Source organism: Desmodus rotundus, chromosome 8, assembly GCF_022682495.2.
Source record: "Desmodus rotundus isolate HL8 chromosome 8, HLdesRot8A.1, whole genome shotgun sequence".
In the NCBI taxonomy this organism is placed as follows: Eukaryota; Metazoa; Chordata; class Mammalia; order Chiroptera; family Phyllostomidae; genus Desmodus; species Desmodus rotundus.
Genome location: NC_071394.1, coordinates 124,681,622 through 124,701,210, shown reverse-complemented (window position 1 = coordinate 124,701,210; position 19,589 = coordinate 124,681,622). Strand labels below are relative to the sequence as shown.

Here is a 19,589-nt window from a genome sequence, read left to right as displayed (position 1 = left end):
CGGGAGACTCCAGGGGACAGACAGGGCCTATAGGGGAAAGGAAGGGAAAAGCAGGGACGGTTGGTTCCCCCTCTGGTCTGCACGCTGTCCCACTCACTCCCTGGACCCAGAAGAGACAGTCTGGAAAACCATGTCCAAAGCAAGAGAAGTTCTTTCCTTAGGCCGCACCTGCTCAACCAGCGGCAGGAAACAGGGCCCAGAGCCACCAGCAGGCGAGAACCATGGCTTCCGTGGGATGGCGACATTGGCAACGTTTCAGGCTCAACTTGACAGTCCTGTGACAGCACCGTGTCTGGACAGAGAGTCCGAGCCTGAGAGAAGCATGTGGAGCCGAGGCCAAGGGTCTGAACCACCAGAGAGAGTAGAAACCATCGACAGTTGAGAGGGAACATGGACCAAGTCGAATACACATAGGCCAGAACAAGGGAGGTGACTTCTGCCCCCACCAGTAGGTGGGGCTGCTTCCGATCGCTGCCCTGGGAGAAGGTCAGTCCTCTGAAGTGAGTCCGGGTCATGAAAGGGAGCCCACGGTCTGCGGTGTGGCCAGAGGGAAAGTTCTGCTGACTTCGCATCTCCGGAGGGATGGAGTGAGTGAGGAGGGAGAGACGTGGTCCACAGGGCCCCAGGACGATGGACAGGCCCCACGAGTGGGCCTAGAGGAAGCTGGTGTCAGCCTCTGTCAGTTAGAGCTGGGCCAGACTGGACCCTGCCTACCCCAGGACGCCTGCCAGTCCTTCCCTGTGGATGCCCACGGCGGCTGGAAGGCAGATGCAGAAGCTCTGAGTAGAGTGGAGGGGCCCGGAGGCCCAGGCCGCCTGGCAGAGCGAGGCCAGCTGCAGGGCCAGCTCACCCCTGGCACTCACGCGGCACCGCTGGGCTGACGCCCTGGGTCTGACATCACTCACACACCAAGTCGGACACTCTTGGTTAAACATCAGACGTCCTGCGTCCGCTGTCCTTTGTTAAACATCAGACACCTTCGGTTAAATGTCAGACACCCTGGCTGCGAAGCCTTTGGTTAAATATCACAAGTCGCTTGCCATTGTCCCGATGGCCCTGATCACACTCTGTCCCTCTATCTCTCAGACATCCTGGTCATATGGCCTGTCCACATGTGTCCTCACACTCTGCGTGGGCAGGTCCCTGCTCCCCAGAGGTGACTCCTTCCCCCTCAGCCTATGGAGGGCTCCTAGGTCCAAGTTGTAGGCGGCAGCCCCGAGGCCACTCAACCCTGCAGAGCATCACTGAGTCCAAGCAAACCCTGAGGGCAGCTCACTTCCAGAGGTCACTCCTACTGTGGAGGCCCAGGGCCATCCTTGGGGGACACTGAGGGCTTTGGGGTTACCCTGGGATGAACTCATGGGGTAAGGGGTGGAGTCTCCCTAGGATCCCTCCTCCTGCTTTTTTCTCTTTGTCGGCCATTGCCTGTGAGCATTTGAGGAGCTGAATGTTCAGACAGCCTCCCTGCTCACCTTCCAAAGCATCAGCTTGAGAACTCTGCTTCTCCCCTTGGGTGCACAGGGACTCCTGAGCCACTGCTCACACAGAGACTTGCAGTTGGAAGGAGAAAGGGTGCGGTCCTGGAGACCCAGCCACACTTCTGAGACAGTCTCAGCTGGGGCTTCAGGGTCCCCTGGTTTGGACGGAGCAGCCTGGCACAAGCAGATGGTCTAGGCTACAGAAGATGCAGAGCGAACCCAAGATCAGAAGCCCACTTGCTTCCTCTCTCCCCTGGCCAGGGCCTCCTGGAAAAGCCTCCTTCTTCACCCTGCGGTGTCCACAGCCTCAGACTGTGGTCCCCAGTGTCATGGACAATGTGGCAGAGTATTTGCCTCCTGGGACCATCACCAAGAAAGCCGCCTGGGGCTTGCTGTGTGCACGTCCTTAGGGTACCGTGGCTGAGGTGCCCGTGTGAGGAGGGTGGAGATCAGGAAGAAAATCTGGGGCAGGCCCTGGGCCATCACGTCCCGCCCTGTGGGAGAGGGCTGGTGGGGGGAGGGGGCAGGCTGAGGCGCTGCTTTGTAATTCCCAATAACTGTGGTTTGACTCTGCAGGTATGTATCAGAAAACATAAAACTAGGCAATTTGTCGGCTCTTCGAACTTTCAGAGTCCTGAGAGCTCTAAAAACTATTTCGGTTATCCCAGGTAAGATGCCCAGGTTTGCCTCTCAGATCTCAGCTACAAGTGACTCTCTCTCTGTCTCCCCTCCCCGCCCCCACCTCCCATGTGTCCCCTCTTGGCGTGTTGTCACTGTCTCGTGTGTGACTTTCCCTTGTTACAGATACACAACTGAATTTGTGGACCTGGGCAATGTCTCAGCTTTACGCACCTTCCGCGTCCTCCGGGCCCTGAAAACTATATCAGTCATTTCAGGTGAAAATCAGGTTAAACGCCAAGGCTGGAGGGACTTTCCAGCCACCTGAGAGTCAAGGCGACCTCAGGAAGGCCCCTCGAATGTGCCTGTCACCAGAATACTTTTCCCAGAGCTCGGGCGCGGGAGCCATTGGCGGTGGACACTGCTGTGTCCTCCAAGCCTCAGGGATGGGCTTCAGACTGCCTATGCCAGCAAAGCCCACTCTGACAGACACCGGGGGACACACAGCGCCCCACGGCAGGCCCTGGGTTGAATCCAGATTCGACCCCAGATAGCAATTTCTTCCCCAAACTCAACTCAGCTGCTTGCATAGCTAAAAGCTTATGTGTGAATCGCTTCTACCTGAAGCCTCATCCTCCGATAAGGAAATCACATATACCCCTGGAGCAACAACAACAACAATAAAAAGAAAACTTTGGCCCAGTCTCTCATGGCTGAGTGCCCAGCCCGGCCTTGTGTCCCTGCGGGTGATCTGTGCAGAGCCGGAGCCCCAGCCCCACGTTGCAAAGCGGAGTGTACTCTGCGGACAGGCGTCATCGGGCCTTGGCGTCTAACGGCCCTCGCTGCATGATGCGGTAGAGGCGTAGCAGACCGCGCATGGTAGCCTGAGGAAGAAATTCTCCTTGACGGATGTTGGCAATTGTACCCGGAAACCTCCCCAGGCCAGGAGGCTTCTAGAGAAAGTCAGCCAGCCCCATCGATTCAGGAAAGCTCCCAAAAGACTTCCCGTGATTTCAGAGTCCGGGGGCTCTTTCTAGAGCCTGTTCTGAATGCAGCTGCTCTGAGAGCTGGAGAAGACACTTCTTTTAAGAAAGCAGCTGGAGACTGGTTGCAAGCCACGGATCCAGAGAGGTGTCAGAGCTGAGGGAGGGTTGCACTCACTCCTGGTTTGGAAAGTCGGTGGGGCCTGGCCCCCTGGCCTGCATTTGGCTGTTGCTGCCCTGCTCTGAGCCCCCTGGTGGCATTAATTATCTTATAAGAGGACCCTCCCCTTCTGCTGTGCTCACACCCAGCCTCAGAACATTCCTCCTGCCCTCTGAACCCACTGTGGGATGCGCAGAGGGGCTGCTTGTCCCCTACAAGTGGCCCAGACCCCAGCTGAGAGCCAGTAGCAAGAGTCTGTTCCCAGCCGCTCCCGTGGAGCTGCCCCACTGGGAGAGGTGTCCTTTCTTGACAAACGCATACATGCTCAGAAGCCTCAGGGTCTGTCTGCTGGGGTCCCAGGGACAGCCTCACAGCACACACCTCACAAGAGAGGGTAAGCACACTTGACCGTAGCAGTTAAGGAAAGGCATGTTCCAGTCCATTTTGTAAGACAGGCTGACAAAGGAAAATACTTCTCAGTCCTTGGGAAAAGTAGGAAGCCCATCAGTCTCAACCCAGCTCCTTTGGATCTCTTCAGGGTGCCAGCAACCCAGTGAAGCAGCAGAGAGCAGACTCTGAAAGTAGGCATTAGGAAAATGTTGTGGTCAGTATCGTGGAAGGCTCCCTGGAGGAGGTGTCTCCTGAGCTGAGTCTTGCATAGCCTTGGTCCTCTCTAGACCTTGGTCTCCTTCCCCATAAAGCGGGGACGGAATAGAATAACCGTTGGTGTCTGAGAGCTCTCTGCCTAACCTGTTAGAACTTCAGTAGCAGGAGGATTTTTCATTTGGTTTCCCGGGACTCTTCCCTTCCTGGGTCTTTTCAGAAAGAATTCCTTTATTTCATCATCACTATTATTCTTGCCAGAAATAAACTCTGGCGTTGAAGGGGTTGGTCCGTGCTCACCAACACATTGTCCCCATGGACACTGTCCCCACAGACCAGGATGTGCCTTGCTGGACCTTGCTTTAGGCCAAAGATGCTTTAGCCTAGCCTTGCGACAGAGTCCAACTTGAGTGGGCAAGCTGCTGCCCACCATCCTTTGCTTTGTTGCCCACCACCCCCATGCTAGGGGCAGGGTCTCTTGGCCCAGTGGGCAGAGCCAGAGTGCCCACTGAGGGGTCCTAGAACCTCCGCAAGAGCGGAGGAGTTCTGGACTACCATAGGCTTGTGAGTCCCCCCACCACCTTCACTCCCTGCCCAGACCCTTGCAAGGTCTACCCAGGTGGTTGCCAACATCCGCCAGGATGATTTCCACAGAGCGCGCTGAGTGCCTCTGAGCCTTGGGCAGGCGGCAGCATTGGTAGCGTCGTGGCTGGGACTTCCTCTCCCTCTCCCTCGTCTGCCCAGTGCTGCCTCCCTGCCTCTGGGTCATGGGCACAGCAGGCTCAGGCACAGCTGCCACGGGTGCTCCTAACACATTAACCGGCTGGACGATGGATGGATGGAGCTTAATCTGAGATCTGGCCGCCTGTGGCGGTGGGGGCGGGGGGGGGGGGGGTAGGTGGACGGGGCGAGGGAGGGGGGTGAAGGGGCAGGGCCCCTTGCTCCCCATGCTGTGCTCGAACTTCTTGTACGGCAGTAGCTCAAGTGTCAGACCAGAGGTGTCTACACGTGCTTGTCTGTCACTTCACTGTGTGGCGCTGGCTTCTGCAGGGAGCTGGGCTGGGCAACTAACAGATCACCGCCTCTCCGCTTTGGGGAACGGGATGGACAGGGATGGGTCCCAGGAGCACAGAGCAGAGGAGGAAAAGGCAATATAGGTCAACCCCTCCCCTGCCCCTGAACCTTTCCCAGAGTGGGGTGAAGGGGGGGCGTCACCTACCCTGGACTTGCCAGACATCCCCCTGCATCCCTCAGCACATGAACTAGATCCTCTACCAGGAACGGCCATGTCCCTCCCTAGCACAGGATCAAGGCTGAGGCCCCTCTGTTGACCTGGAAGAGGCCTGACCGCAATCTCCCTTCCTTAGGCTACATTTAAAGGGGCAGGCCTGGCATACCTTGGGGGCAGAGCCAGAGGGGGACAGGCTGGAGTTTTTGCTTCCTCAAGAAAACAGCATTTTCCACCCCCCATTCATGTGCATGGCTAGGGGAGAGCAAGGAGAACTGGGAGCCCTGAAAATACACAGCCAGACTGAACTCCCACCCAAGGGCAATCAGGGCAGGATCTCAGCGGAGCAGAGGGGGACTTTTGTCTGAAAAGCCCACGAGAGGCCTCCTTCACTCTGCCCCCACCTCACGATTGCCCGCCTGGCCTGGCGGCCCCTTGGGCCTGCCCCTGCCCGGGGGAGCAGGAGGCAGGTGGCCGTGGGTGAGCCCTGCCTGCTGTCGCCTCCCCCAGGCCTGAAGACCATCGTGGGGGCCCTGATCCAGTCCGTGAAGAAGCTGGCCGACGTGATGGTCCTCACGGTCTTCTGCCTCAGCGTCTTCGCCCTCATCGGCCTGCAGCTCTTCATGGGCAACCTGAGGCATAAGTGCGTGCGCAACTTCACGGAGGTCAATGGCACCAACGGCTCCGTGGAGGCTGACGGCCTGGTCTGGGAATCGCTGGACGTCTACCTCAAAGATCCAGGTATGGATTCTGCTTGGGGCCAGGCAAGGCTTTATGGGGCCTCGGGGCTGGGCCACTGCCCACCCAGGCCTTGCCACAGGGCAGGCCTCCCTCCAGAGTCATCCAAACTCGGCTGGAGCCCTCAGAGGTGCAGCTGTGTGCTCAGATTGAGGGGCCCGCCCTCGTGAGTACCCGGGCAAGGTGGGGGGATGAGGCCGAGAGGTCGGGAAGGATGGGGTTTGATGGAGAGCCAGACCAGAGCAGGAGCTGCCACGCTGGGAGGTGGGACTGACCCTGGAGGACAGGGAGTGGTGAGGAGACCGCCCTGCCTACAGGGACAGGTGTGTTTGGGAAAGGGTGGGTCACAGAGCTGGGGGAGCTTATGAGGCTTCAGCGTGGAGGCCCCCCTGCTTGGCATTTGACTTTTCACTTGACTTCAGGGTTCCTTGCCAGGATGTTAATTCCACACACGTGCTCCCCAGAACTCCGTGAGGGCGATGGGACAAGCTCGGTGGTTGTCCAGTCACGTAAGCCCCTCTGGCTTCCCTGCCCTGCGGTTGGCATTTCCATTCTGCGGGCTGATGGCCAGCATGTCTCTTGGCTGGTGCCACTGGCCTGAACCAGAGGAAGGTACCATTGCAGGCTATGCTCCAGACCACCAGGCCCCCGAGGGCCGGTGTGGAGTCAGGGACTCTCACACAGCAGAAATCCACTTCAGGAAGTGAAGTGTAGACAGAAACTCCATGAGGAAATTTGCTTGTGGTTCAGCTGGGGCCACACAGCAGTGGTCCCAAAATTTCGCGTGCACCAGAGTCACCTGGGGGCCTTCGGGAAACACACTGCCGGGCCCATCCCCGGAGTTTCTGAGTCAGTAGAGCTGGGTGGAGGTTGAGGGGCAGGGGCACTCAGCACTCAGGAAGTTACATTTCTATCTGGTTCTTGATTAATGCTTGACGCTGCTGGTTTGGGGACCAGACTCTGGGAAATGCTGCCCAAGACTAGGGCAGGTAGCGGTGAGTAATAAGGACTGACGGCTGGCCACATAGGAAGGTCCTGGGCTGCACCTGGTCCAGCGCCAGCCCTGGCGGAGGGGATCAGTTTGGCCACAGTGACTGTGGCAGGCAGGCATCGCTTCCACCACTGGATGCACAGGGAAGTGGGTCCAGACAGAGCTGGGCTGTGACTCAGCAGCCAGGCTGGAACTCTGCCCAGACCCCTGCCTCCTAGTTCAGGGCCCCATTGGCCCCTTGAGTGGCATGAGGCAAAGTGCAGAAGCTCCCTGTGGGGACTTCCTGAGCTTTCAGAGAGTGTTGGGGACCCTGGCAGCCAAATGCCTGAGGAGGAGGAAGGCCAGGGAAGTAGCTGGAGTTGCCTCGGACCTGGTGGAGCAGAGGGTGGGGTCAGGGCAGGGGCAGAGGGGAGGTGGGAAGACCACCAGTGCCTCCAGCTCTCCATAGCCTGGGTGTAAGGTGGGAACCCAGGAGTCCGGGCCACCACACCCCTCACCATCGGATGTTTCCCTTCCAGAAAACTACCTGCTCAAGAACGGCACCTCTGATGTGTTACTATGTGGGAACAGCTCTGACGCTGGGTATGTGGCACCCGCCCCCCGGGCCAGCTCCCCCAGCCGGGGGTCTCCTGGTGCTTTCTAAGCCAGTTTTTGCCTTTGACCCCAGGGGCAGCACAGCCTCCCCATGGCTCCCTTCCTGCCAGGTGCCCAGCAGCTTTCTAGTTCTCTCCCGTGTGACAGAGGAGATAGCTGTGAAGGGGGTGCAGATCTACAGGGAGAGTGAACAGAGGCCCAAGAATGGGGTGGCACTGGGCTGTAGCCCAGGAGGCCCTGCAGGGCCCCCTACTAGCTCAACCCTGGCTCCATCCCCGTCCAGAAGCCCTCCAGGGCTGCCCCCTCCCACTCAACCCTCTCCTTCCCTGCAGATCCATCCCTCGGTCGGGTCTGGAGTGAGTATGGTCGCTCCAGCAGCCTGGACCCTCCTGCAGGGCATTCGGGCCCCGGACCTGCCCTGAGTGTGGGACCCAGAGTGCCCACTAGCCATGTGCACACCAGGGCAGGGGCCATGTGACGGTGCTGTAGGTTGTTGGGGGTGGGGGCACACTCTTACGTCACTTGGTGGGGAAGGTCCTCTGCATGAAGTTCCAGAGCCCTTTGTGCCACTAAGAGATTGTCTCAGGGTCTGAGGACATTGGCAAGGCACAGAGGCCCCTAGCTGTGTCCTCCTGCTTGCTTAAACACCCAGCCCCCTCGGCCCCTTCTCTTTCTCGTGCATAGTAAGCATGTATGAGTGTAGCTCAGTGCTCCCTTTTCAGAAGAGAGGCTGCCCCTCCAGCCCAGTGCACTGGGGGTCTGCCTCATTGCCCCTGGGTGGACAGCTGTGGGAATGCGCACATTCTGTGGACATGCCCAGGCCCCAGCCCATCCACCCCAGAATCACCCCTCCGCCCCTTGGTCCACCCTTCGCCCTGCTCCATCCCGCTCAGTTCAGCCAGGCCTCACTGCTCCCCTGCATGCCTGCACTGGGCGCTCACTCCCCGTGGCAGAGGCAGGGAGAGGAAGAGACGTGAGCCAAGCCCTCAGCACTTCCTCTGCGAGGGGAGAGGCAGCTCAGACAGTCGTGGGGATGGGGTGTCTTGTTGGCAGAGAAAAGGGGAAGACAGTGACCCAAGCAGGAGGAGGCACAGTATGAAATGCTGTGGAAGCAGGACTGAGCAGTGTGGCACTAGGTTTGTGAGGCTCAGGAAGCGGTCGGGAATACACCCGGCTGCCCAGGAAGACGAGCCAGGCCGGGCAAGGTTCTCGGGGGCAGAGGACCCCTCACAGCATGAGACAGAGCCTGCGTGTCTGGCTGCAGGGCTTGTCCTGATGGCTACCGGTGCCTGAAGGCAGGTGAAAATCCTGACCACGGCTACACCAGCTTCGACTCCTTCGCCTGGGCCTTCCTGGCGCTCTTCCGCCTGATGACTCAGGACTGCTGGGAGCGCCTCTACCAGCAGGTGTGTGTGCGCATGCACGGTCCAGCAGAGGGATGCCACAAACGGGCTCAGGACCCCGCACCGGGGCCAGGCTGTACCTGCCCTCAGTGGCCCCAGAAGCTTTTCCACTGGCAAGAGCTGAGGCGGGTCTGGGGACAGGACCCGTGCATCTGAGGGACGGGCTCAGCAAACAAAGAAATTGTCTTGTTGCTGGTGACCAAGTACCCATCCCTTTATATAGAACACTGTGCTCTGTGAGTGGGACGCCCTTCCACCCTATGTGATGGAATAGACCCCTCTGTAGGTACAGTTCCCCTGTTGATGGTGACATGCTGTCTCCCCCTGTGGATGGGACATCATCCCCTGGGTGTAGGTCATTTTCTGTAGCACACTTCCTTCTATAAGTGGGACACTCTACCCCTCCCCATAAGGGGGCCCAGTGTGAATGACCTCTGCCCCCTCGCTCCCCTAGACCCTGAGGTCCGCGGGGAAGATCTACATGATCTTCTTCATGCTCGTCATCTTCCTGGGCTCCTTCTACCTGGTGAACCTGATCCTGGCTGTGGTCGCCATGGCCTACGAGGAACAAAACCAAGCCACCATCGCTGAGACGGAGGAGAAGGAAAAACGATTCCAGGAGGCCATGGAATTGCTCAAGAAAGAGCATGAGGTGGGTGAGCGGCCGTGCCCGCCCCTGGCTCGGGGTGCCTGCTGGGGAAAGCTGCTCCCTACAACCATGGTATCTTCTGGGTAGAGGTGCTTCCTATGAACATAGTGCATGCTGGGTAAAAGAGATCCATGTGGCCCTGGCCGGGTGGCTCAGTTGATTGGAGTGTTGTCATCTACACCAAAAGGGTTGCAGGTTCAATCTCCAGTCAAGGCACATACCTAGGTTGAGGGTTCAATCCCTGGGTGTGGCACATGTGGGAGGCAATCGGTCGATGTTTGTCTCTCACATCAATCTCTCTCTTTCTTCCCCCCCCCCCACTAATTCTCTCTCTAAAATCAATAAACCTATCATCAGCTAAGGATTGAAAAAAAGAAAGAGAGAGAGACCCATGTGTCCGTGGGCACAGTTATCCTGGTCGGGGGGGCCTTCTGGCGGGGCAGTGGGTGTCCAGGGTCAGAGGCCTGAGCCAGCCCAGCACGTAGCCACAGAGCAAGCCTGTTGGAAGCCAGGCTGTGGACATCTACTTTCTTCTCACTGCCCCATGCCACTACCTCCAGCACCTGTTTTGAACAGCCAAACCTTCTAGAAGATTCTCTGACCTCTGGTTCTGTCACTTCGTCTGCTCGTGAACACCCCCCCTCCATCTGTCGCACACTCTCCCCTCTTTCAGGAGCTGCCCATGTCAGCCACACTTTCCTGCTCCCTGACTTTGATCTTTCCCAAACATCCTGGGTCTGTCTGAGCCCATCCCTCCGAGATGCCCTTATTTGGGAGGGAGTGCCCAAGTCCACTTACTGATGGGAAAAGCCGAGACACTGGGGGTTACCTAGCCAGTCTTAGCCCGAGGCTGCCTGGAGTCTCCGTGACCGAGGCATCCCTTCTTCCACCCTTTTCCAGGCCCTCACCATCAGGGGTGTGGACACCGTGTCCCGCAGCTCCTTGGAGATGTCCCCATTGGCCCCAGTAACCACCCACGAGAAAAGGAGCAAAAGGAGAAAACGATTGTCTTCAGGGACCGAAGAGTGTGGAGATGACAGGTTCCCCAAGTCGGACTCGGAGGATGGTCCCAGAGCAATGGCAAGTCCCCAGCTGTGGCTCTGACCCTGTCGTGGGAGATGTGGTATCCAAAGCCCTCGTGCTAGGTCCCTGGTACAGTCACTGCCCCGATGGTTGCTCCGCAAAGGAGAGCACCCTCAAGCCCCTCCCAGCCTTCCTGTTTCCTGTGGCCATTTTTGGAGTGCCCTGGGCAGCTGGACAGGGCTGGGAGACACCCCACTGTGTGAATTGGTCAGACACCGCAGACAGGCCTATATGAGGGAGGCACAAGGCTGTCCGGGCCAGGCTCGTCTATAAAGCAGGAACCTTCCTGCCTCCTCTCCCTTAGCCCCACCTTCAGGCCCAGGTGAGATTCTGTCTCAAAGCCCGAGAAGCACAGGCTCCAGGTGAGCAAAGATCCCAGAAGGTCCAAGATTGCTCCAGCCCTCCACCCCTTCCCTGAGTACCCCCTCGCTCAGCTACCCAGAGTCACGTGGCCGGCTGAAGCCCTCGAAGCTCCGAGAAGCAGAGTTGGGGCCAATGCCACAGGATATGGGCTGGGAGCACTTGAAGAGCTGTCTTGGTCCTGTCCCCTCTCCCTATGCCCTCAGAATCATCTCGGCGTCACCCATGGCTTCAGCAGGACCTCGGTGAAGTCACGTTCCAGGCGCGGGAGCATTTTCACCTTTCGCCGGCGAGACTTGGGTTCTGAGACAGATTTTGCAGATGACGAAAACAGTACAGCAGGGGACAGCGAGAGCCATCGAACATCACTGCTGGTGCCCTGGCCCCTGCGCCGGCCTAGCGCCCAGGCACAGCCCAGTCCTGGGACCTCAGCTCCCAGCCACGCCCTCAACGGCAAAAGAAACAGCACCATAGATTGCAACGGGGTGGTCTCCTTGCTGGGGGCCGGTGACCCTGAGGCCACCTCTCCAGGGAGTGGCCTCCTCCGCCCTGTGATGCTGGAGCGCCCCCTGGACACGGTGAGCCAGCCCCTGTGATGCAGCACCAGGGCAGATCCAGTCTCCCAACCCATCACCAGGGCCAAGTCTAAAAATACTTACCAAGCGTTTTCCGAGCACCAGGTGTGTGCAGGGTTCTGCGGGTGTGTTATAGTGATAAACAGAGGTGATAGTTAAATATTTAGCAACTGGTGAGGCCTGGGCACCGAAACAACATGGTAGCACAGGACCAGGGGCCTGGAGGGGCTGTGTGTGCCACGTGTCAGCCCCGTAGAGCTGCTGGACCCTGGGCCGTCCAGAGGCTCCAGAGAGAAGGGCCAGAGTGGCAAGAGGATGCTTGCCAGATTTGGGGCAACAGTTTTTCACCAAATGTGAAGTATTTCCATGCATTACAACTGGTGACTCAATGTTAGCTCAAGTAGTAAGTCCTACAAGAGACGGAAGCAGAGAAGAGGGAGAAGGAGCCCCTGTTCATTAGAAGGCATTTAAGCAAAGACAGGAAGGAGGCAAGGGTGGGAGCGAGGCTGCTTTCTGGAACTCAGAGGGCTAGTATGGAAGAGTGGACAGCACCCGGGTTCTGGGGACAGACTGGTTTAGAATCCTGGTTTATGGCCATGGGCAAGTTACTTTATTTCTCTGTGTATCTCTCATCTGTGAAATAGATTAAAAATACCCATCTGAGGACTGTTGCGAGAATTAATGGGCTAACATGGGTAAAGCAATTAGGACATGCATGGGTATGTTGATGTTGTAATAACATACTGTCATTTCATCATTGGAGGTGGGGAGGGGAGCATGTTCCAGGCCTAGAAAACAGTAAGTGCGAAGGCCCTGAGGCAGGAATGCGCCTAGCCTATGGGAGGCAATGCCGAGAGGTCAGTGTGGCTGGAATCAGGGATCACAGGGGAGGGGGATCAGAGTTATTGTCAAAAAGGTAACGAGGAGGGACAGGCTAGGCCCGGGAAGACCAGTTAGAGTTTTGATCTCTGAGTCCACTGATCCCAGGACCGACAGATGACTGCCCAGTCCACCATGGAATGTCCTTGTAGACCCTTGATCCCCAACACAGGGCCCAGAGCAGCCCGCCCAGACAAAGGGCAGACATGTGACTCAGACCCCGATGCCCACAGGGAGCTGGAAGAGGGCAGGCTTTCTGAGGAAGCGAGGACAGGACAGGGGAATGTTCAGGAAGGGGGAGGGGAGGGAGATGGGGCTGAAGGGGAACCTGCGCATGGCCAAGTAGCCCATCTCACTTAGACTCTTGGTCTAGCTGCGAGTCTCTGCACTGGTTAATACAGTTCTCTGTGCCTCCCTTTCCTCGTCTGCAAAGGGAAAATAAAGTTAATGTCCACGCCAGCAGGTTGTGCAAGGGCTAAAAGAGTTAAAACCTGCCCGATGCTTAGATCAGTCCTTGCCTGATGTTCCAGTAATTATTATTGTTTTTATCTGTTACTGTAATTATTGAGCAGGAAGGAATCAAGACTCCAGACACATTGCAGAGTGCCTGGGGCCCTCACACACTTTTGGAGCAAGAAGTCCAGACGAGGGTCCCGGGAACCCACTGGGGGCAGACCACAGCCTCTGGGTGGGCCTGGGGAGGCCCCTGGCTGTCGCCTGTAGGGTGGGGTGTCTGGCTTCCCAGGAACACCAAATCCCAGTGTCTGTGGACCCCTCTTCCTGTCCAGCACTAGAGTCTCATCCTTGTGGAACCAGGTCAGCAGCCTGGAAGCTAATAGAATTTCCTAATCTTGTTAGGGAGAAAATCATCTCGGTGTAGTGCACAGGTCAGGAGGAGTCCAAGTTCAAACACTTCATTACCGGAATTCTGACTTCACCCATTCTCACTTCTGTAGGGCCCATTTGTAACCTTAAAGGGATTAGCTGGCCAAGGGGGTCATTGGCAAAGGTAAAGGAATTAGTGGACGAAGATGGAGACATTGAAAAGTTAAAGAGATTAGCAGGCTGTAGGCCCCTGGGAATGCCTTCTTGGCTCCTACTCAGTTCCCAGTGAGACAGTTCTGCCCAGTTCTAGTCTGAAAACAAAGCACAGTGTCAGGCATATGGTGGGCACTGCATCAGCATGGGAGGAAGGGCCATCCAGCAGACAGCTCATGTTTAATTTATCCTGATTGGGGCAGGCGGGAGGGGTGTGTGTGAAGATTTAATTTGTCCACTGTCTTCGAGGGAGTGCCTGTCCCTGAAGGCCACCTGGGGCTGGGTGAGGCACACCCAACAGCCACTCATTAGCCTTTCCTCCTCTTCCCCCTACCCATCCCATCATCTCGCAAGTTAGAGGCAGAGCTAGAACTCTAACCCAAGCCCTCTATTCCCAGCGGGCTGCGCTGAGTGCAAGCAGTGTCTGAGGCTCCAGGGTTATAGCAATGAACAAAATGGACAAGAGCCCTGCCCTGGTGGAGTTTACATAGTAGCTGGGCAGACAGTTAATTGGTCACTGTATCCAGGTAGCAATAAGGGTCATGTTATAGAAAGTTGCTAAGGGGAGCTTGGGGGATGGGAGCTTTTAGTAGGAATAATCTGAGAAGTCCTTCCAGCAGAGGTGATATTAAAATTGGCCAGTAAATGACTTTAGGGAGCCAGCCATGAAGGTGTGGGAGAGTGGCATGTTAGGTGGAGGGGACAAAGAGGGGACAAAGTGCAAAGACTCTGAAGAGACATAGGCTTGACATGTTCACAGGATGAGAGAGCCAGGCAAGGCCAGGTGTGGTGGAACCCGTGGAAAGGGATCCAGAATGAGTTTGAGGAGTTAGGTGTTGGACTATGCAGAGCCTTGTAGGTGATAGAAAAGTTTGGATTTATTAAGCTGGGGAGCGATGGGTTGGGGGAGCTGTTGATCAGAGGAGTATCATGACCTGATTTTTAAGGGACCCTCTTTCTGTTGTATAGAGGATAGGAGGAGGAGAAGAAGCCAGTGAGGAGGCTGTTGTGGTGGTTTTAGGAAACAGATGATGAGAGCTTGCATTAGGATGGTGTATCTGTCAGCTATTGCCAGTGACGCTGTGTAACAAACGACTCCCTAAGTCAGTGGTGAACAACAAGTTTTTATTCTCAAGCTCACTACCTGCAGGTGGACAGTAGTTTGGCTGCTCTGGGTTGGGCTTGGCTGGGCAGCTCTGCTTCAGACTTCAATTGGCTTGGCTCCCCACTGTGGGTTAGACTCAGGGCTGCTCCTCTCACCTTTGTGCAGAGGCCCAGGCTGAAGGAGGGGCAGCTACCTGGGCAAGCTCTTTTCATGGAGGATTACTGATGCACCACAGCAAGGCAGATGGCTTCCGTCCACATCAGGTCCACTAACTTTGCATTTTCCAAAGCAAGCATGTCATCAGTGAGACACGGAAGTCTATTTACCCACGCTGGAAGGGGAAAGAGTAAACGTTTGCTAAATGATAACTCCCAACTATCCAACAGTAAAGGAGGAGAAGAGAGGTTGGGAGAATTTAAGACAAGCTGGTGAGTTAAGCTGTTCGGTAGTACCTAGGGTACCACTGTTACACCAGCCACCTCAGCCCTTCTCAGGTGCCTCTGCTTGAATACTTCCAGTGACTGAGGACTCACTACCTCCTTAGACAACATTTCAGGGCAGTGCCACCAATTACAAAGGTTGACCTGAACTTGATGGATTTGGCTCCCACCCCAGGCCCTGGCTCTGCCACCCTGGGTAGCCTAGGCCCACCCTGTGACCTGTAGAGATGATAGAACCTCGCTTTTGCATGCTGAGCAGCCAGGTGCCTTCAGCAATGCTCAGCACGAGCTCCTAGACTGTGTTATGCAAGGCTGTGCTGATAGGAAGCCTTTGTGTGTCCCCCCTTCGTTCTGGGAGGGGGGGCGGTGCCCAGTAAGCTGAGAGAATGCTGCTGCCACCTGCCTTCATCAGACGCGTCTCCATCTCCCTTTGCAGACTTACTGCTTTGACTGACAGAAACGGTGCTTTTGCAGGTTGCAAACAGATCGAATGGTGCAGAAGTACGTGGAGGGAGCGGGCACTTCTCTCTCCCCTTCCCTCCCCCCACGGCCCCATTCCCCGATACAGCCACTCGACCAGTTCGGCGTGTATCTTCCAAGTCTTTGCCTTGTTCCCATCAGACTGGATGTCTGGGACGTGCTCCCCGGGGGACACACGTGGCACTGCCTTGTTCTCTGCATTGTCTGTGTCAGGGTCCAGAGTCGGATTGTACCCATAATTGATTTTAAAATTCTCCCTATTGATTAGTTGTTCTGTCTTTACAGTAACAGGAACAAATGCTGCAACGAACACCATTGTATGTATATTTTTGGTGCACGTGTCTAATTATTTATGAGGTTAGATTACTAGCTGAGGAATTGCAGAACCGGTTTAAAGTTTTCTTGGTAGACAGAGCCAAACTGACTCCACCACAGCTCCCCACCAGCTATGTCGAAGCATTGTGCTTTAGGCTTGTGTTAATGTCACCGTAGAGCACGGGGCATTATTTTTCAGCTTCTTTATGCTCATGACTCTAGGGAGCTTGTGGTCAGTTAGGACTCCCAGATCGTTTTTGCATGGACTCACGCGTACAGCAGCAGCCTCTGGTTAATAGAACTTGGTTATATAGGGCCTGTCCACACTCAAGAGTCACCACTGCTGAGAGATGGTGAAGAACAGAGAACGAAGGAGATAATATTGGTGGGAGGGATGGGGGGAGTTACTGGGAGGGAGTGGGGAGCTGAGAAGCCCAGCACCCAGTATGGCACCAAGACCCCCACCCTGTCTCCCTGGGACCTCCCCAACCTGAGTCTGGGCCAGCTGCCCCAGGTCCAGCAGAGCCCCGTCCCCAGGCTGACGCATATCTCCTGCTTGTACCCAGACCACTCCATCGGAGGAGCCAGGCCGACCCCCGACGCTGACCCCCCAGGCTCCATGTGTGGATGGCTTCGAGGGGCCAGGAGAGCGGCAGCGTGCCCTCAGCGCGGTCAGCATCCTCACCAGTGCACTGGAAGGTCAGCACCGCCCAATCCCCCACACCCTCTGTGTTGTCCAAACATTCCCCACTTCTGGTCGAGGCCTCGTTATCCTGGCCAAGCCAGGCTTCCCCCAGCTGCATGGCCTGCCTTGTACATCCCCACAGCTGTTCCAGACCCTTCAGTCTGTGTCCCCTGGCCCAGGTGTCCCTTCATCAGTTTCAGCTTGTTCTCTCCTGCGCCTTCTCAGGAGCCATGTCCATGTTTCTTCCAAACGTTCCTGCGAGAGTCCTGGCCGGTCCCAGGTGCTTATCCGTCTCACCTGTCCTCTCCCAAGCATCCCCATGTCTGCCTGGGACCATCCTGTCCCAAGTCTGCCTGCTCTAGCCTCACCCCAGCCATTCCCACATCTCCCACAGGCTTTTCCAGGCATCCCACATCTGTCCCGGCCAGTCCCACCCTCGGTGACCCACGTCCAATCTGGTCTGATCTTGGCATCCCCTGTCTCGTCCCATAGGTGTTCACTTTTTCCTGGCCTGTGCCAGGCACCCCCTGTCTGTTCTAATACACCCCAGATGTCCACAGCTACTCCTGCCTATTCTATCCTGGGTGTCCTTCATATCTGAACCGGCCTGTCTCAGATGTTGTTCTCCTTGTTTGCTGACAGTCTGTCCTGCTCTGACTGTCCCCACGTCTGTGTGGGACTATTGGAAGACAGCCCACATCTGTCCTAATCTGCCCTGTCCCAGGTTTCCCCACATCCATCCTAGCCCCCTGTCCCCATGGCCTGCTTCTCATATTCTCCAGGGTATGGGCTCGGGACACAGGCCACCCCTTCCCTTAGTCTTCCCTGCCCCCTTTATTGTCCCCCTGCCATATCTGAGCCCTGTCCTCTCTCCGGCTGAGTCACACGTCTTTTCTGACTCCCATGAGTTGTGTGTGACTCCGTCAGCAAAAACAAACCAGCTCACTGACTGTGCCCCCAGAGCTGGAGGAGTCCCACCGCAAGTGTCCGCCCTGCTGGAACCGCTTCGCCCAGCACTACCTGATCTGGGACTGCTGCCCGCTGTGGATGTCCATTAAGCAGAAAGTGAAGTTCATGGTCATGGACCCATTTGCTGACCTCGCCATCACCATGTGCATCGTGCTGAACACGCTCTTCATGGCGCTGGAACACTACAACATGACAACTGAATTTGAGGACATGCTGCAGGTCGGAAACCTGGTAAGGGCCCCCGGAAGCTGCCCCTAAAGTGGGCGGGCGGTCGCAGTCTTCATGGCTCGAGGAGGAGGGATCCAGAGCACAGAAGCATCTTCTGACGTGGGAGTCACCTCGGAAGGCGCCTTGAAGTAGGGAGCTTCAGGATCGGCTTTTAAGGAACTGACAGATGTAGCTGGGAGCAAGAGGTTGGGGATAAAGGTTCATGAACGTGCCCAGAGGCTAGAAAGCCGAAGGGAGGTGGGGGGTGAGCCTGAAGTGCGTGGGAACGAGAAGCTGGGCGATAGTAGAGGGAAGAGGGAAGTGTGTGCAGAAAGAGGCAGTTCTCTTACAGCCAGGGCTTCCGTAGGTGGACATCAGTGTTTGGTGGATGGAGGAAAGAATGGACGGGTTTTTGGATGGAGAGAAGGATGGACAGAGGGGTAGAGAGCTGGCTGGCTGGCTGGCTGGCCGGCCGGATAAGTGGATGGATGGATAGATGGATGGCTGGGTGCCGTGGGTAAACCACGCACAGCTAGATTGGAATTCTGACTCAGTTCTTACTAACTGTATGTGACCGCAAGCAGATCACGTAGGCTCAGGAATTGGCGCAGAACATGTTTGTTGAATTTAATAAAAGTAAAATTAGCGTGGCAACATCAGCCCCATGGGACGCTGATGAGGACTGAATGAGACCATGTGTGCGATGTGCTTGGCTCGGAGTTTGAGAAACAATAGGCAGGAAGACGAATGGTGGCTGTGGTTGTTACCGTCGTTATGTTATTAAAGAGCTCTCCCTGGAAGTCAGAATGCCTGGCTTCTAACTCTGATTCCCCCGCCCCCGGAGACTAAATTACGTCCTACCTCTTCACTAGAAAGATGAGAAACTGACCCCTGAGAGGTGACATAGTGGTGACAGAGCTGGGCATGTAGCTACTGTCCCCAGACTCTGAGTGACAGAGCCCTATCGGCCCTGTGCCCATAAACCCGGGGTCAGCCATTCCCCGAGGGATCCTCGAGCAAGGCTGGCGAAGCCCCCACTGGCCTCCGAAAGGGCTACTGGGATCGTCACTGAGTTTGGGGGAAAGGTGGGGACCATTCGCTCTAACCTCTTACTGCAGACCCGGTCCTGTGTTGTCCCAGCTGCACAGATGCCGACCCCCCCACTAGGCAGGCCGGTCCCCCACACTCTGGGGTCTGAAGATCATCTTCTCTTACTGCTTTCCATATCCAGGGCTCTAGGTAGTTCTCAGCAGGATCTACTCAGATTTTCTCACAAGTGTGGGTCCCTTTGCTATCGTTCTGCTTGTATATGCAAATGGAAGGGAAAGCCGCATCTCAGTCTGTAGGAGGCACAGGACACGGTTGTGGCTCCCTCGTCTTGGTCTTTAGGTGGTGGTGACATGGGGCCTCGGCTGACTGTAGTTTTGATGGAATGTGGCCATTGGTTTGGACGGAGCAGCAAATCCAGGTGAGAAAGAGATCTGTTGGCTTCCCTGCATCATTAAGTAGTGATTGGATTGCAGTTGTGTTAAACCTGTGGTTCCATTATTGCTACTAGGTCACGTAGTTGGATTATAGCTACATCTTGTTCTATTTGGGTAGCTTTATTGCTAGTATATAAGGTTTTTACTGTCTCGCAGTTAATATATGTTAGGTGGTTTAAATATTAAGTGGAAACAAACAAAACCACAAAAATAAGCATGAGTAAATAATCTTGGTATGGGAAAAGCCTTTTGAAGAGTGTCACTAAAGACAAATTCCAGAAAGGAAAAGATTTATAGGTTTAAATGACTTTTAGCCCATCATATAATCAAATGTAAAAGGCAAGTGAAACTTCCGTTCCCGGCAATATGGTAGACAAGAAAGCTCGGAAAGCCTCTGACTGCAAAACAGAAATATAGCAAACGGTCTTTGACACGCATAGCAAAGTTCATGAGGAAGTAACACAAGTGCCCAAGTGCCAAACACAGAGAGGGACTTACAGGCCACAGCAGTAAACACGTGAGAT

At 55.9% G+C, this 19,589-nt stretch overlaps 1 protein-coding gene across 7 annotated transcripts in view; it reads left to right on the top strand.

Annotated features, from left to right (window-relative positions):
* Positions 1-19,589, top strand: part of SCN5A (sodium voltage-gated channel alpha subunit 5) — a 92,874-nt gene that overhangs the window by 30,900 nt on the left and 42,385 nt on the right. For 3 of the 7 annotated variants that reach the window (XM_045199826.3, XM_024565673.3, XM_024565669.3), the window contains exons 6-14: positions 2,283-2,374; positions 5,581-5,811; positions 7,318-7,381; positions 8,658-8,799; positions 9,251-9,448; positions 10,346-10,525; positions 11,095-11,466; positions 16,287-16,419; positions 17,367-17,605. In XM_045199826.3, the coding sequence (XP_045055761.2) occupies positions 2,283-2,374; positions 5,581-5,811; positions 7,318-7,381; positions 8,658-8,799; positions 9,251-9,448; positions 10,346-10,525; positions 11,095-11,466; positions 16,287-16,419; positions 17,367-17,605 (1,651 nt within the window). Of the gene's footprint in view, positions 1-2,054; positions 2,147-2,282; positions 2,375-5,580; positions 5,812-7,317; positions 7,382-8,657; positions 8,800-9,250; positions 9,449-10,345; positions 10,526-11,094; positions 11,467-16,286; positions 16,420-17,366; positions 17,606-19,589 lie in introns of all 7 variants that reach the window. The other 4 variants (XM_024565679.3, XM_045199825.2, XM_024565672.3 and 1 more) reach the window with 2 other exon arrangements.